This window comes from Salvia splendens, chromosome 17, assembly GCF_004379255.2.
Source record: "Salvia splendens isolate huo1 chromosome 17, SspV2, whole genome shotgun sequence".
NCBI classification, from domain to species: domain Eukaryota; kingdom Viridiplantae; phylum Streptophyta; class Magnoliopsida; order Lamiales; family Lamiaceae; genus Salvia; species Salvia splendens.
Window position 1 is genome coordinate 8,362,755 of NC_056048.1, and position 17,305 is coordinate 8,380,059.

General features: G+C 35.4%; 1 protein-coding gene across 1 annotated transcript; it reads left to right on the top strand.

Moving 5' to 3' along the window:
• The first annotated feature begins 7,369 nt into the window (after window positions 1-7,369).
• On the top strand, window positions 7,370-10,015 carry LOC121773334. The gene is made up of 6 exons (XM_042170161.1): window positions 7,370-7,525; window positions 7,656-7,739; window positions 7,817-7,901; window positions 8,633-8,721; window positions 9,338-9,449; window positions 9,663-10,015. Exons 1-6 carry the CDS (start codon window positions 7,490-7,492, stop codon window positions 9,878-9,880), a joined length of 624 nt encoding a protein of 207 aa, XP_042026095.1. The 5' UTR covers window positions 7,370-7,489; the 3' UTR covers window positions 9,881-10,015.
• Window positions 10,016-17,305: the final 7,290 nt, after the last annotated feature.

A 17,305-nucleotide genomic window follows, 5' to 3' on the forward strand; every position in this document is an offset into this window, starting at 1 on the left:
AAATTTGCAAGGCCCAAAAGAAACCCATGAGATCAAGTGAGGATGACCACATATTGAAGGCTCTTCCCTTTGCTCTTAAGGGCAAACGAACACTTGGTTTATGAGGTTGCCGCCGAACTCCATCAAGACGTGGCACAACTTCAAGATGGCTTTCTTGGATCAGTTCTTTCTGGCGACCAAGACGAGTGCTCTCCAGAAAGAAATTTGGGTAGTTATACAAGAATATGATGAAACATTGAGCCTGGGCGAGGTACATGGGTCTGTTGTATGCATGTCCGAACAATCGCATGTTAGAAGCTGAGATCTATTCAGTCTTCTATGAAGGAATGAATGCAGAGAGCAAGAATTCACTTAATTCATCAAGTGAAGTAGATTTTTCCAAGCTGCTAGTCAGTGAAGCCAAGAAAATAATGGAGATACTTTTGAACGCCAAAAGAGTATGAGAAGCAATTGATTAATGTGGGTCATAAGTCTTGATTTCCATACAGCACTAACCAAACCCACCCTTTTAAATTTTTATAACACTAGTATCACGCTCGTGCTATGCACGGTCTATTTTACTTTTTTTTATGAAATATTCTCTTAAAAAAATCATTATATGGGATCCAAAATTATAAATGTATATAACAATAGGGTCCTGTTAGGTTGAGATTTTTTAGCTTAGTTGAGAATTGAGATGCATTTTCAGCCACTCATCCGCAACATTTTCGAAATGTCAACTGCAAGTAGATTATGTCAACTCAGGGGTATTATCGCCAATAGCCTGCACATCAAATGTCAACAACTTATAGTTGACATTATATGTGTGTAGTTGACATTAATTGTATATGTAGTTGACATTATATGTGTAGTTGACATGAATTGTATATGTAGTTGACCAAAAAAAATATTTTAATTTTTTTTAAAAAAATTTTAAAAAAAATTTTAAAAAGTATTTATTGAATAAAATATACCATGAAATTACCATTTTTCCCTTTCATAATTAATTAATCTAAAAATATTTTCCTTGTGGCAAATTTTGGACCACTCATTTAATAAAAATGAGTGGCTGATAATGCATCACAATTCTCAATTAGGCTAAAAAATCTCAATTGATCACAACCCAATAACCATATATATAATAATATATATTTGATAAAAGTAGTGAAAATTTTATAAAAAGTTTTGATACAAAATTATGACTTTACTTGTGTCACAATTTTGAGATTTTATTTATTATATATAATGATATTGATATATAGCAAGAATATATAAATATAGTAAGTTTGAAAAAATATTCAATGTACATATCCATGTTTTTAATATTTTATTGAATGTAATTTAAAAAATTTATATTATTTTTAGTCATTGGATCTTTATATACGCATCTTAATTATGCTAAGATGTGAATACAAATTATTTCAACAAATAACCTCTTACGTGCATTCAACATTATAATTATGTTAATTTTAATTTAGTAATTAAGTAATTAGTTAATAGAATCCTTTAATGTTTTAGGTGAATAAGACATATTTGTATACGAATGCACCTAAATTATTAAAATAAAATTGCTATATTGGAAATAAAATTACACTTAATAAATAAAATAAAAGAGAAAGATGAGCGTCTTGAGGGGTGGAGAGCGCAAAACACACTAATTACAATATTAATTTTAGAAGGATAAATAAATATACAAAAGGCGATTCAAAATAAGATGGCCCTATAATCACTCAATTTTAATAAAATTTGAATATAGGGTTCATACTTCCTCTTCTTCAAGTCTCTCATCATATCTCTCTTTTCCTTCCAATTTGAAAACAGAAATATTGTGATGCTCTTTCACTGCTCACTTCTCAATCTGCTCTCTCCTTGTAGCCGTGACACTCTACTGCCGCCTTCTCCGTTCCGGCATTGCTGCCTCCTTTCTAGTCATCTACTAATTTATATAGGTATATATATAGATTTCCTACCATCCAATTTATAGTGTTGTTCCAATTCACAACTTCATACTTGAGATCCATGTGGGATGAATAGGGAGAATTAGCTCTCATGCTTCATAAAATGATAACCTTTTAGTTTATTTTCTTTTTTTTTTTCTATCCAAACCTGAAACAGGAAAGTGTGGCTATTTATGTCATACAATGTTGTTCTATTGAATATTTGATCATAAAAAACGATGATTTGGAGCTAGAGTAGTCTGTTTGTCCTTTCATAAATTTATTTTGGTCATACCTTCTTTCTTCTTGATCTTTAATTTCTGACAATATTTGGAGTTTCAAAGATTATTGACAAATGATTCTTGGCATGAGTGAAAAATTAATTTCCTATAGCTACAATTAGGGGCCAGGATAATACTTGAAAATCAAATATCTCGATCAAAAATAATTTCGAAATTTGTTCTGACTCTTTCTCAAATTTTGGTAAAATTTGATTTAATTTTTTGTTATATATCGATTTCACTTAGATTTGATTCAGGAAAAAAATCCAAATTTAATTTTAATACTACTATAATAGTGTATGCATATGGGTTGATATGATTACTTTTTAGGTAGATTCTAACAAATAATTTTGGATTTTCTACATTTTTCTAATATTTTGGATTTTTCAGTGTGATTTCTGATTCAGTATGTATTCGTAGTTTGAATTTAGAACTGAAAATTGAATATTTACCCCTAGATACAAAAAGTACTCACCACAGAAATATGAAATGGGCAATATTTTTTTCTTATTAAACAGAAACCACAAGTAAACTGGTGCTCCAAATATTTGCCAAGGTTGTGTCATTCATGTATGACAACAAAAAATAATTTAAAAAATATAGTACAAAATGAAGAAAAGTGGAAAGAGTTAGATAAAGTAGGATGGTATTCATGAGAAGTTACTTAGTTGGGCATGTAGCTTGTGCTGATATTATAATAATGCCTAGGATGAGACCGAACAATCCAAGTGCATTGCCAAATATTTCTTAACAAAAAGCGTTGAGCACACCTACTTCCTATGATACCAAGTAAGAAGACCCCACCCACAAGGGGGAATACTATACTATGAGATGAAATTGCTCTTGTCTACACACTAAGGACCCGTTTGGTAGCTATGTCATGTTTCGACTAGGCATGATACAATTCATGATACTTATCATAGTTTCAATTAGTTAAGAAATATATATTGAGGCCTCGTTTGGTAGCTATGTTACGATTAGATAAGAGGATTAATCCGGGTTTATTTGTGCATTTGGTAGCTATGTTAATAAACTTAATAGCCCGTGTTCTGTATCCGGCCCGCACAAAGCCCATTAAAAAATCTATGTTTCAGTCACATATGTAACCACCCATTTTGGCATGTTACATATCAAGGATACCTAGTTAATTTTGCAAAATACATTTTTACCCATAATGCAAAAATTTCTAGCCCTAATCCAAAACTAACGCCTCTAATTGTTAGACTATTTCTCCAATCATCTTCGATCTCGACGCCTTGAACTACTTGTAGATCTCGCCGGAGGTGCACAACGGATTCACGATGGTGGTGGTGGCTGCGCCGATCATGGACGCCGCCATGAAAGTGAAGACGAACTCGGCGCGGTTCTAGAGGAGCGACATCACCACGTCGTCTTTCCTAATTCCGACGGCGGAGAGGCCGGCTGCGACCTTCCGGCAGATGAGGTGCGTTTTGGCGAAGGTGTAGGATTTTCCGGCGCTGGCGCCAACGATGAGGCAGGGGCGATCTGGATACTCAGAGGAGTGCTGGAAGCAGTAGGTGTGGAGAGGAATGTCGTTGGTTGCATCCTCAAAAGAATAGTAGCTGTTATACAGTCTGTTTCATGATTTGGAAGCATATTTTGTTTTTTTCTTTATCATAAGCACATTCATTCATTGAGAAAACGGAATCGTCCATTCACAACTCACTTATTTTGCCGGGGTGTGAAGCACATTTGTGACTATGCAAAAAAAAATTTTTTGTGCAGACAAGTTTGATTATTGAAGATGAAGCCTATCTTATGTAAAAACCCTTCACTTGAGTCGGTTTCAGAAGAGATAATGCATCAAAACGTGATCGAATCAGTTGTATTTCTTATAGGAATAATTTGGGCAACATAAGGATAATTAAGTAATTAAATAAAATAATGAGGATAATTTTGACAATTACAATTTTAATCCTTATTTGTAACTTGTTGAACCAAACACTTAAATAAGATAACTCTCAATTATCTTAATCTACCAAACACCCAATATATATTTCTTAACAAATTGAAACTATGATAAGTATCATGAATTGTATCATGCCTAGTCGAAACATGACATAACTACCAAACGGGCCCTGAGTGTTTGATAGATTAAGATAATTGTGAGTTATCTTATTTAAGTGTTTGGTTCAACAAGTCACAAATAATGATTAAAATTGTAGTTGTCAAAATTATCCTCATTAATTTTATGTAATTACTTAATAATCCTTATGTTGCCCTAATAATTCCTATAAGTATGGGTTATGTTGCCCTAATTTTTAGTTTTGATTGATTCTAATATATCGTTATTAAATTAATATTTTATAGAAGATGTGAGACAGTGAGAGGATCTGTTCAATAAAGAACTTTAATTACGTGTGTTTAATTCTATAGGTAGTGTAGTGTATAAAAAAATTCAAAATTTATGTGTGATTCCTCTCTTGTTCAATTCTTTAATATAATATGTCTTTATCTTTAATTTAACAATAAAATATTATAATATGTGATTAATTATCTCATATTTATTATTAATCTATATTTATTATATATTATTAAATTTTTGTTTACCATTTTCATATAGTGATATTATTTCTAATTTTATTTAATTAGTTTATAATCTAATCAATATTTCAAAATGTCTTAGTTTGTGCATAGCACAGTGTAATACATAGTTTAAAATTTAAAATTCAAGCATAGATATTTGCATATTTCCTATCTCTAGTCTTACTCTTATATATAATTAATGATTTCTGGGCCTACAATAGTTATTTATTTTTATGTGAAATTTTGTAATTTCACATTTTACAACAATTCAAATAATTAGATCTAAGCCAACGTTAATTATGTCTCCAGCAATAAATTGATAATACAAATTACCTTTATTACGTGATTGCATAGTTTACCCTGATTAGATGAGCAATAATTAATTATATTAAATTTGTCTTAGTTATTGCTCTTATTGATAATATCTAGCTAATTAGTAATTATAAATAATAATATACTAAACGTGCCTCATGTATAATAATATTGATTATGACTATTGTAATATTAAAATACAATATTATCACACTTAGGTGAGTTTAATAATATGAACCTTTTTTCCTTTTCTTTTGGAGCTTATTTTTATTACCAAAGTTATATCTAAAATTTTAAATTATGGGTAAAAATGTATTTTGCAAAATTAACTAGGTATCCTTGATATGTAATATGCCAAAATGAGTGGTTAATATGTGACTGAAACATAGATTTTTTAATGGGCTTTGTGCGGGCCGGATATAGAACACGGGCTATTAAGTTTATTAACATAGTTACCAAATGCACAAATAAACCCGGATTAATCATCTTATCTAATCGTAACATAGCTACCAAACGGGGCCTAAGATTATCCGATTTGACGGTTTAAAAGAAAAGCGTTAGGCAAGCAAAGCCCACGATCATTCCAGATGCAAATATGGATTCAGGGTCATTAATCTTTGACTTAGCCACACTTTCAAGCTTTGTCTGTAGAATGATAGCAACTATCACTCCATATATTGCAACACCCTCACAGAAAATGACACTGAAAACAAGAATGTTGGAAAAAGGTAAAGCTATGCCATTGTTAATGCTAACAAATAATTTTCTCAAGTGCAATATCAGTGCACACCAAGAGTAGACAATCTCCACATAGAATAATGAAAAATTATACTTTCTCCGTCCCATTACAAGTGAGAGGTTTCAATTCGGACGTAGTTTTGCAAAAATGACTGTAATAAATAAGTAATTAGAAGGAAGAGAAAGTAAAGTCAGAAAAGAATACTTAATTAGAAGGAAGAGAAAGTAAAATCAGAAAAGAATACTTAATATATATATATATAGGGGTGTGATAAACTACAAACCCCCTCAGATACAAACTATGCAAACTCTAATCCTACACATTTATTAGAAATAATCAACGCTTAGTATAGATTGTATATATAATGTCAACATTACCTATATAATTGTTCACTAAGGGTAATTTAGTGATGTAACTAAGCAGCCCACATAATTAGGTGTTAAGTTGTGATTGAGAATCCAGTCAGTTACTCCTTTTCAACACCCACCCCTTAATCACGTTTCTTCTCTCCCCTCTCCTCCATTCGAACCCTTCGATAATCTACTGCAGTCAATCGCGTTTCTTCAAGGAACCAAGCCTCCAGCAATCGTTCGAATAATCGGTGTTGACGCGACCTCTGCTTCGGTGACATGAGTGCTAATAATCTGTGTTGACGCGACCTATGCTCCGGTGACATGAGTTCTCCGGTGACCTTTGCACCAATTTTAATCTTCGTGATTTCAATTCGATTTTAAAAGTTAGGTAGAGGAATAAAACATTATCATGTCAGTATCATATTTGTAAATTATGCATGCAAAGTTCAACAACAACATACCAGAAATGCACCAATTCTCTATACATAATCTCATTAGCCATCATAAAAAAAAAGTTCAATGTCAGTTGTGGATAATGTCAACAGACTATTTGGGTAGTGTGTTTACTTTGCAATGTTAACGCCTAATTATGTGGGAATGTCAACAGAATATCATTAGAACCACAATGTCAACAGAATATATATATCATGGGTAGTGGATAATGTCAGCAGAATATTTGAGTAATGTCAACGGAATATCAGTAGAACCACAAAGGCACCACACAAATGGCAACACGAAATTGGGAACATATCTAGAACAGATCAGTGAAATGTTATTGACAAAGTTAAGGAATGGTTGGAGTGAAATGAGGGCTTTTTGTAACCGATGCATGAATCACATTCCATAAACACCCCCAGTGACATAATTTGTGTTAAGCGTTGACATCCCCATATGCATCCCAAACGTGAACCGTTGATCAATTACAAGGAGTGTGTAGGATTAAAGTTTGTAGTTTGTATTATAAATATGAGTTTGTATTTGATCACACTCCTATATATATATATATATATATAACTCTCTTTTATAGTATTATTTTTTCTCGTATTTTACTTTCGCTTCACTATAACTATTAAGTATTTACTATCTTTGCAAAATAGACTTTAGTTTATTTCACTGTAATTATTTATTATTATAATGGCTGAAAACTTATAATTTTTCATTGTGTTTCTATTCTACTACACTACTACATCCCTCCTTAAAAAATTTGAGTTGATTTTTTTTTTCGTTTTTCTGTTCATCAATATTTTCAATTAATATTTTCAATTTGACTCCATTGGTATAAGCTGGCTTCTTCTCTTCGTCGTCCCTTTTGTTCTTCCTTGGTACCCTCACTGTTTCTCCATGGGCGCTTCAGAATCATCTCTCACGAGCTCCAGAGTAAGAAGCCCTAACCCCATTCCCATAACTACACTTACGTCTCTCCATTTTCATTTCTCCAATTCTCCTTTCAATTCCTGCATCTTTCCGCTTGATTATTGCTATTATCGCCTTTGTATGTCGCGACAAGATTTCGGAGGATGGAATTACCACTGTTTTAGAGCGCGCGGAGGGCGTAGACCCCATTTTAGAGAGGCTTAAATCCCTCAAAATCGTAAAGTTTCACTCTATACATATTTTCTTTTATCCCTAATTTTGGTGTGTTGATTAGTTTCCCTAATTGCATCACAGACGACTCCGATACTGGCATCAGCCCCACCGGAAAGTACCTTAACCGATATCCTTGTGCGGAAGCCATTTTCTTCTACTACTTCTGGTAATAGTGCCTCCTTATTTTCCTTTGCTTTGATGTGTATCAATTTGGGTTAGGTGTGACTGCAGCAGTAGCTACTTGGAAATTAGGTTTAGATGTGGTGACATATTGTTTCATATGGCTATGTTGATCTGTGCATAATGTGAGGCTGATACTAATCTAGCTTTCCAGCTTCAATAACTGTTAATTTTGAATAAGGGAGTTCAATGCATCAAAGCATGCATAGATTTCAATAAATTGCTTTGCTCTCTGTTAACGTCTCCTACTTATTTCATTAATGTATTTCTGTAATCATGCTTGTGATGGTGTCTATATCTTCTGTTCTGTATGTTTCAAAATGATGATTGTGTTGTTTGTATTATTAACATGTGATGGAATTGAGGAAACCTGTCACTAAGCCTTAATCAAGTTGATAGTGTGAGATGCAATGAAAATCTATATTATAGTATATTTTTTCGTATTTGTTATGAGTGATCAGTTGGACTTCATTGTAAAAATATTGTATGTCGATAGTGGAGAACTCAAAACCTTGTGCAATTTTATTGCGAATGAGAAATGTAGTAACATTAGCGTAATTTCAGGGAAAGCGTATCTGGTGGTCACTTTCTTGCATTTTCATACCTGAATGGGAAACTCTTGTTGTTTTTCTTTTCCAATCTGTTCATTTTGAAAATAGCCTCAACCAGTATGGCTGACCCCCAATTTTTTTTATATTTCTTTTATATTTGGTCTAGGTACTTTGGATCCTAATGTGCTTCTGGAGCTTTTCACAATCTATCGCGATTGGCAGGAGGAGAAGGCACAAAAGATAACTAAAAGACAGGTTGGCCTTATCTAAGTTAATGCCTATCACTTTTACAGTGTGTTAGCTAATTGTTTTACTATTACATTTTACTACTTGTTTGCATGGGCATGCTTATTGTCCCTTAAAAAAGTGGATACCAACACCGATCCAGTTAAAGTTGTGCTTCAACATATGCAATCGTCTTAGATTGCCATATCGTTTGCTTGCTAGCCCCTTTTTTCTGGGAAATCATGTTATTCTATAGTGTAGGAATGCAAAGAAAGAATGTTATGTTCTGCTTCTTGTAACATCAGCGTGATGGTTGAACACCGTATGGGCATCAACCTAATTTGTTTGTTTATGTGAAGCCAGAGTGCCAGACCTAGAGAAATGTAATGGCAAATGTAGCACCATATTCTCACAGGAGGTGAAACTTGCTTATGAACATATATGTATTGGTTCTCTAGTGTATATATAAATTTGTCCCGAGGATAAAATTTCAAGGATAGATAGTGAAGGAGAAGTTCGGTTCTCCTCCCATAGAATTTGAAGCTTCATTGCACACTTTATTGTTTGCTTGTCTTCAATCCCTTCAATACCTCTAGAGGGAGGGAAAACTGATGCATTTTCTGTATCCACTTACTTCAATATGCAGGAAGAGATAGAAAATAAAATAGAAGTTGCAGATGCTTTGGCTGTGAAGCTTCTTCAACGTTTCAATTACTCAGTCTCAGCAATGAAAACCACATCTAATCATCTATCAGAAGGTATCTGCTATATCCTAGATCTACTGAATCCTAATTTTTGGGGACTCTGATGAAAGGTAACTGTTGGCAAGTATATCTATTGTATTCATACAGTTATGAATTATACAAATCCAGTGGTTCAAGTGACAATTCTGTTACAACTTTAGATCACATGTACATCATTTATCTAGAAGCGTACACAAGAATGGTTATGATAATTCTTTAATTGTACAGTCCATTCATTGCAAGTTGAACTTGGAGACTTAAAAGGAAGATTAACCGAAGTTATTAGCAATTGCGATGCATTATGCAAGAGAATAGCTAGCGAGGGTCCAGAATCACTGCAATCTTCGGTAAGGCCATTAGCAGCAGTCGCCACCGATCAAAAGACCATCTCCGTGTTAGCAGCATCTTTGTCAGAGAATCAGTCTCCACAGCAGGAGAAACAATAGTTAGTTTCTCCCTTTTCTTTTCTTAGTTGATTTCTGCTGTATATTTGTTTAAGGTGCAGTTATGTCAAGTAACCATAGTTATGTATTGTTGATCGATTCATGAAAATGAATAATAATAATTTGCCACTTTTCAAATATAGTTTCCTCACTTCCTTACAGTTTCATGGAGCTCGATTATTGGTTATTTCAAGAATGAAACAACATACCGACAGCGAAGTGTGAAGTAGGAGTACTTGTTTATGTTGTCTGACGTGAAGTAGGAGTACTTGTTTATGTTGTCTGACTCTATATCTCATGTCTGAATCTATAAAAGTGAAGTATCGACTTAACCATTTTCCATATTTCATATGCATAGGGTAAAATGTACATAGACAAATAATGTACATAGACAAATAGGATCGCGTATGATGCTAACTAATTTTCAATACATAATTAAGAACTATTTAAATTCTATATATTAAAAATAGAGTAAAGCCCAAAATTGTTACTGAACATATGCTCATTTTTTTATTTTGATCCTATTATCTTTTGAATTTTTATGTCCTGAACATTTCAACTCGGATCATAATTGGTCCTACACTAACAATTCTGTCAATTTTAAAATAGTTTTAACTCGGTTTTGACCAATTTTTAAATGGTTTTTAACCCGAATGGGACTGTTAAAACCATCAAAATTGGTCAAGATCGGGTTAAAACCGTTTAAAAATTGACGGAATTGTTAGTGTATGATCAATTGTGATCCGAGTTGAAATGTTCAGGATGCAAAAATTCAAAAGATAAAGTATATGACCAAAATCATAAAATGAAATATGTTCAGGACCAATTATGGCCTCTACTCTTAAAAATATCAATATAAAGTTATAAGTTTATTAACAAAATATTGTGTGGATAAACTTAGGTCATTGTGTTGACATGTAAATATACATATCAACACAAAATTGTGTTAATAAACTTATATCATTGTATCTATAAATATATATTATTGAGATAGCTCTAAGTTTTGTATTGAAAACTAATTACTACTATTTTTTTATCACATCCCTAGACGGATATACATGCCGCGGGCAACCGTTTGGAGAGTCTAAATTTCCTCTAGAATCTAGCTGAAAAATATCATGGTCGCCCACTCCAAGTGTAGAAATACAGTAGCTGAAAAATATCATGGTCGCCCACTCCAAGTGTAGAAATACAGTAGTTTTCAATACATGTCATATAAAATCCATTAGCCTATTAGCCAAGTTATTAGCCTTTTAAGGGCATCCACTATAGGGGCGGCGTGCAGACCGCCCCCATTCCGCCGTCGCCCCGCTGGCCTATAGTGCAGGCAGCGTCCGCCCTAAGGCGAACGCCATTTCTGGGGCGGAAGGCCCTCGTGCGAGAAGAGTGCGAGGACGCGCCGGGCACGCCTCGCCGCGCCTATAGGTGCTCCGGCGGCCCCCATAAAATTATATTATAAATACCACTTCTCCACCACCAATTTTACATCCATTTCAAACTCTCTCCATTAATTCACTCTCTACATTTTCACTCTCTAAAAATGCACTGTGGAGACGACGAATCACCCGGCACTGACGAATCGGGATATGACGGCTATCCTTCCCAGCCGTGGGGTTGGAGTCAAACTCCCCCTCCTTGGGGATCGAGTCCAACTCCTCCTCCATCTCAGCCGTGGAGGTCGAGTCCCACGCCCCAACCTTTTCAGAGGAATTTGAGCCGCTCGGTGTTTGGAGATTACTGTCCCAACCTGGACCGGCTTAACCATCCGCGGCCGGAGACCCATTTCCAATCCAGCCAATCTCCTTTCACCGATGCAGATCAAGACGCACTGGAGACGATGATGGGTCTGCTCAGTCTGGGCGTACCGGATACGCCGGCAGCAAGCGTGGATACGCCCGTTCCGACGAGAGTAGGGGGGTCCGGTGGGGAGGGTGGAAGTAGTGGCGGCGGGGGTGGCAGCGGCACTGGCAGTGGCGGTGGCGGCGCGGGCAGCCGTCGGTGGACGGGCCACGCACTACACCAAAGCGGAGTCCATTGCTGTGGTGAGGGCGTGGGATGCCGTCACATCAGACCCCATAGTGGGCACCGATCAGACCGAGGGAACTTTTGGAAGCGCGTCTTGTTGGCATACAACGAGTTCAAACCTCGAGGCGCCAAACCGCGTGACGGGGAACAGCTCCGCAAAAAGTGATCTAGGATTCTGAGAGCCACAAAGAGGTTCGCGAGCATATACGAGAACAACCTGCTCAGTGCTGAGAGTGGCCGAAGCGAAGCCGACATGAAGACGCTGTCTATGACCCAATTCAACACGGAAGGCTGGCCGAAGTTCAACATCTGGGAGTAGTATCTCGTTCTTGAGCACTGTCCGAAATTCAAGGTCATCTGTGCGCAAGAGCGGGCAGGAGCTCCTGGGGCGAAGCGTACTAGACACAACATAGCCGGGGACTACAGCAGCGGCAGCGGCAGCGGCTCGCACTCAATCGACTTCAACGACGAGAAAATTGAAGAGCCCTCCGCTACACACTCTAGGCGCCCACGCCCTCCGGGCCAACAAGCCTCTATCTGAAGCGCTAGAGGGGTTGCAGGTGCCTCCCGCCTCTCATCGGCCGCGTCTGGATCGCGCATCTCACAGCCCGCCCGCCCCTATACTGCCATTCATGGCCACTGGTTCCCACGAGGTATTGAGGGCGAACCTAGATGTGCAGTTGATGAAACAACTGCAAGACAACTGCCGTTTCTACGAGACCACAACCGACCCGATCACCAAGGGTATATACTACAAGCTCATGTGTCGGATCCAGAATAAGCTAGGGTTGTCTGAGGATGTGGCAGGAGGGGGGGCGAGTAGCAGCGGGGGAGGCGGCGGAGAAGAAGATGAGGTAATACTATATTAATTAATGATATAAAAATGAATAGGTAATACTCCATCCGTTCCAAGATAAGCGAAGCACTTCTTTTGGGCACGAGATTTAAGAAATTGATATTTAAAGAGTTTAAGTAGAGATAGTAAAGTATGAGAGAGATAAAAATAGAGAAGTAAAGTCAGAATAAAGTAGGTGGACAATAAAGTAAGAGAGATGATTTTTTGCTAAAAAATGAAGATTAAAGGCCCTTTTTGATCCTAAACATATTTAGATTTTATGATTTTGGTCAAAAACATTATCTTTTGAATTATTCGGTCCCTCACAAAAAAAACGGGTCACATTTAGTCTGAATTGGACGGAAATGGTTAAATTTAACGGTCAACGAATATTAATTAAATTTTAACCAGATTAAATTAATAATTAAGTTAAGAATTAAGTTAAAAATTACACCGCCGGAGCCGGTTCGTCTCCCCTCCACCGCCGGAGCCGGTCCCCTCTCCTCCTCCATCATCTCCGCCGCCGCCATATGGTGTCAATTGTCCCCCTTCGCCTTCGCCGCCCTGTGGCGGATGCTGCGGAGGCGTCTACTACTATCCACCGCCTCCACCAGCGCAAACCTCTTACTATCCGCCACCTTCCGGCGGCGGCGCGTACGCAGTGGATAGCGTACGGCGGAGATGGTAGATCAGACAAATTTATTCAATAATCCTATATCAGTTTGTGTGAATAATTTGTAAAAAGAATAAATTAAATACTAAAAGGATTTTTGTTCAAGCAATTGGCAACATCAATCGACAAAATTGAGACCCTTACATCTACTTTCGACATAAACCTAATTGAGACAAACGAAAACTAAATGTTGATGATGAGCAAAACATGCTGGTGTGGCCTCCTTCTCAGTTGTTGGATTTCTTGTTGGCCTTTGAGGAGCTAACGTTGGTGGCGGCGGAGGTAGTGGGCCAATTGAGATCAGGGATAGGGATTCCAGCGGCGGCGAGGTGGTGGTTGAGCTCGTTGAGAAGATGGCGGCGGAGAGGGGACCGACTCTTACTATCCGACACAGTATGGCGGTGGCGGAGATGGTGGCGAAGGATAGGGGACCGGCTCCGGTGGTGGAGGGGAGAGGACCGGCTCCGGCGGCTGAGGAGAGGGGACCGGCTCCGGTAGTGTAATTTTTAACTTAATATTAACTTAATTCTTAACTTAATTCTTAACTTAATCCGGTCAAAATTCAATTAATATTCGTTGACCGTTAAATTTAACCATTTCCGTTCAATTCGGACTAAATGTGATCCGTTTTTATTTGTGAATGACCGAATAATTCAAAAGATAATGTTTTAGACAAAAATCATAAAATCTACATATGTCTAGGACCAAAAACGATATTTACTCAAAAAGGAAATGACTCACTTATAGTGGGACATCCTAAAAAGTAATATTACTTACTTATCTTGGGACAGAAGATATATATATATATATATATATATATATATATATATATATATATATATATGGTTGTGATCAATTGAGATTTTTTAGCCTAATTGAAAATTGAGATACATTATTAGCCACTCATTTTTATTAAATGAGTGGTCCAGAATTTACCACATGGAAAATATTTTTACATTAATTAATTGTGAAAGGGCAGAATGGTAATTTCATCATATATTTTATTTAATAAATATTTTTTATTTTTTTAAAAAAAATTAAATTTTTTTTTCGATTTTTTATTATTTTTATTATTTTTATTTTTTGTCAACTACATATACAATTCATGTCAACTACACACATATAATGTCAACTACATATACAATTCATGTCAACTGCACATATATAATGTCAACTACATATACCATTCATATCACCTATACACATATAATGTCAACTATAACCTGTTGACATTTGATGTGCAGGCTATTGACATTTGATGTGCAGGGCTATTGACATTTGATGTGCATGCTACACATCGTAGTTGACATCGCGTGAAAACTAAAAAAATTAAAAAAAATTTAAAATTTTTTTTTAAAAATTTTAAAAAAATAAAAAAAAATTTAAAAAAATAAAAAAATAAATTTTTTTTAGTTGTTGACATTTTAATACGAGTTGTTGACATTTGATATTCTGGCTATTGAAATGACGATAATACCCTTAGTTGATATAATCTACTTGTAGTTGACATTTCAAAATGAGTGGCTGAAAATGCATCTCAATTCTCAATTAAGCTAAAAAATCTCAACCTAACAAGACCCTATATATATATATATATATTGGAAATTATTGAGGATCATGGGCATGGTGCTAACGTGGCTTCGCCACTGCTGTAGTGTTATCTATGTTGCAGTTTAGTTGTAATTATTGCGGCTAGCAGACGCGTTCCACTTGAATATTAATTAAAAACATATTTATTTTTTGAATATGTATTTAATTCTTACACTTTTTTTTTAAGTTTTGGATCCGCCACTATCTATAAAAATGAGGATAGGTCAATTGCCATATTTCATATACATATAAATGTGTATTAAATACCATACATAAATAAATATAATTATATAACGAGGATATCAATTGTATTGACTTATGCAATTTAAGGATAAGATCAAGCAAATAATATATAGAAGATGTATAGTATAATGATTAATAAATAATTAAATTCTACTATATAATTAGAGATAAAATTCAATTATTAGATTAAAAATTGTTGGATCAGATTTAATTTTAGAATTTTGAAAATAACAAAAGTTATTTTTAGACCATTTTAGTTTATACTATGGATAACATAATCATTTTACTAATTCCGTGAAATGTAGTAGTAGTAATTTGTAAGAATAATAATATACCATATCATTTAAAATAAAAAACAATTGCATACCAATTTGGGTAAAAAAACATTTAACCCAATAGATTCGTTTACAGTGAAGGTAAAGCTGAAGGCCTAATTTAGAATAAAGAAGAAGGCCGTATAATATTCCAAAAAGTCAATCAGCATTTAAATGTTATCATTTGTTGGAGTTTAATACTCCCTCCGTCCCTGAAAATTTGTCACTTATTTCCTTTTTCGTCCGTCCCTAAAAATTTGTCACCTTTCACTTTTACCATTTTTGGTAGTGGACCCTACATTCCTCTAACTCATTCACACTCACATTTTATTATAAAACTAATATATAAAAGTAGGACTCACATGCCACCAACTTTTTCAACTCACTTTCTATTATATTTCTTAAAACCCGTGCCGAGTCAAATGGTGACGAATTTTGGGGGACGGAGGGAGTAATTGGGAAGAGGTTGTTTGAGAATGATTTGGAATTTTCTGAAACTGGAGTACGTTTATATACGACGGATTTAACTTAGGCTGAGCATAAAAGAAGAGAAAAAGAAAATGTGCTTAATTAAATGTGATCTGGTTTGGCATGACATGAGATATGTAGTAGGAGTAATTAGTAGTCCCTTTCCTTTATACGAAACGAAAGGAACACAAAAGCTATCCTATAGTCTCTCCTTAAACAACTTCATTATTAGGAAAGGGTATCTTGCATATTAAATGAAGATGAATAACTTTCCTAACATAACGCCATAATTATTCTCTTCTAATCCTATTTAAGCAAATTTATTATATCTCATACATTTTTTTATTTTATTTTATGCGTAGCATGTTGATGATACTTGCATTAGCTGCAGTGCTTTTTTAGTCTTCATTTTTAGGTATGCAATATTTCTTTATTATTAACTATAAAATTTGTGGAATGTAAGGCAATTTGTCTGCAAAAATTAAATATAGGCATTTGGTGGGTCCACATTGGATAATTTTACGTTGTAAGTAGAAATTACTGGCTTATAAAATTTATTTGAACAGTTATTTCTGAGTTGTGATATTATCTCATGTTGCATGACTTTCGACTATTCGTCTTTAAATGAAAGATCTACTAGGCACAGCCAAAGCTGTAGTCATATTAAGCAAAATAGATCTGCTGTGTATGCCTACTAGCTTAATCCTTGTTGCATAGAAGATGAGATTTTTTTGGCTGTTGGAGGGAGCCAATAAGGTTGAAACATGTTTCAGCAAGACACATATTAGTAGTGGCCACTTATTACATGGAGATAGCTCTTCATACTAAGTTTACTTCCATTTGACAGTTGTCTTGTAAATTGGGTCTATATTCTGGATTTTGATTTATGAAGGCATTTATTGTCTATTGTTATTTATATATATTGTCTGGTTTCACCTAATATTTCTTCAACACTTTGCTTTACATACTGGTTTGGTTGGCTTGTTGCTTCCGGTGAAGAAAGCCAGGAGGCAGAACCTCAAAATTTAGGGTATCAGCTGTGATCTCACCTCACTGCACTAACATCATTTCACCTCAAAAGTTGCAGAAATGCCATATGATACATCAGCGGCAGTGAACACTAGTACCAATCAACAACCACCGGTATCATGTCCATTAGTATCCGGTGATCTTCCTGCTTCTCGGTCTGATCCTTCTTTGTTCATGGTAAATCCCTTCCCCAAATACCGCATGGTCTAGAAAGTGGTGGTCTGGAAATTGCTGCTGCTGCGGCTGCAGTA

Coding starts and splice junctions, on each gene's coding strand:
- LOC121773334 (XM_042170161.1), top strand. CDS start 7,490: ATGGGCGCTTCAGAATCATCTCTCACGAGCTCCAGA. Junction 7,902..8,632: donor ATTTTCTTCTACTACTTCTG/GTAATAGTGCCT, acceptor TATTTGGTCTAG/GTACTTTGGATCCTAATGTG. Junction 8,722..9,337: donor AAAAGATAACTAAAAGACAG/GTTGGCCTTATC, acceptor TTCAATATGCAG/GAAGAGATAGAAAATAAAAT.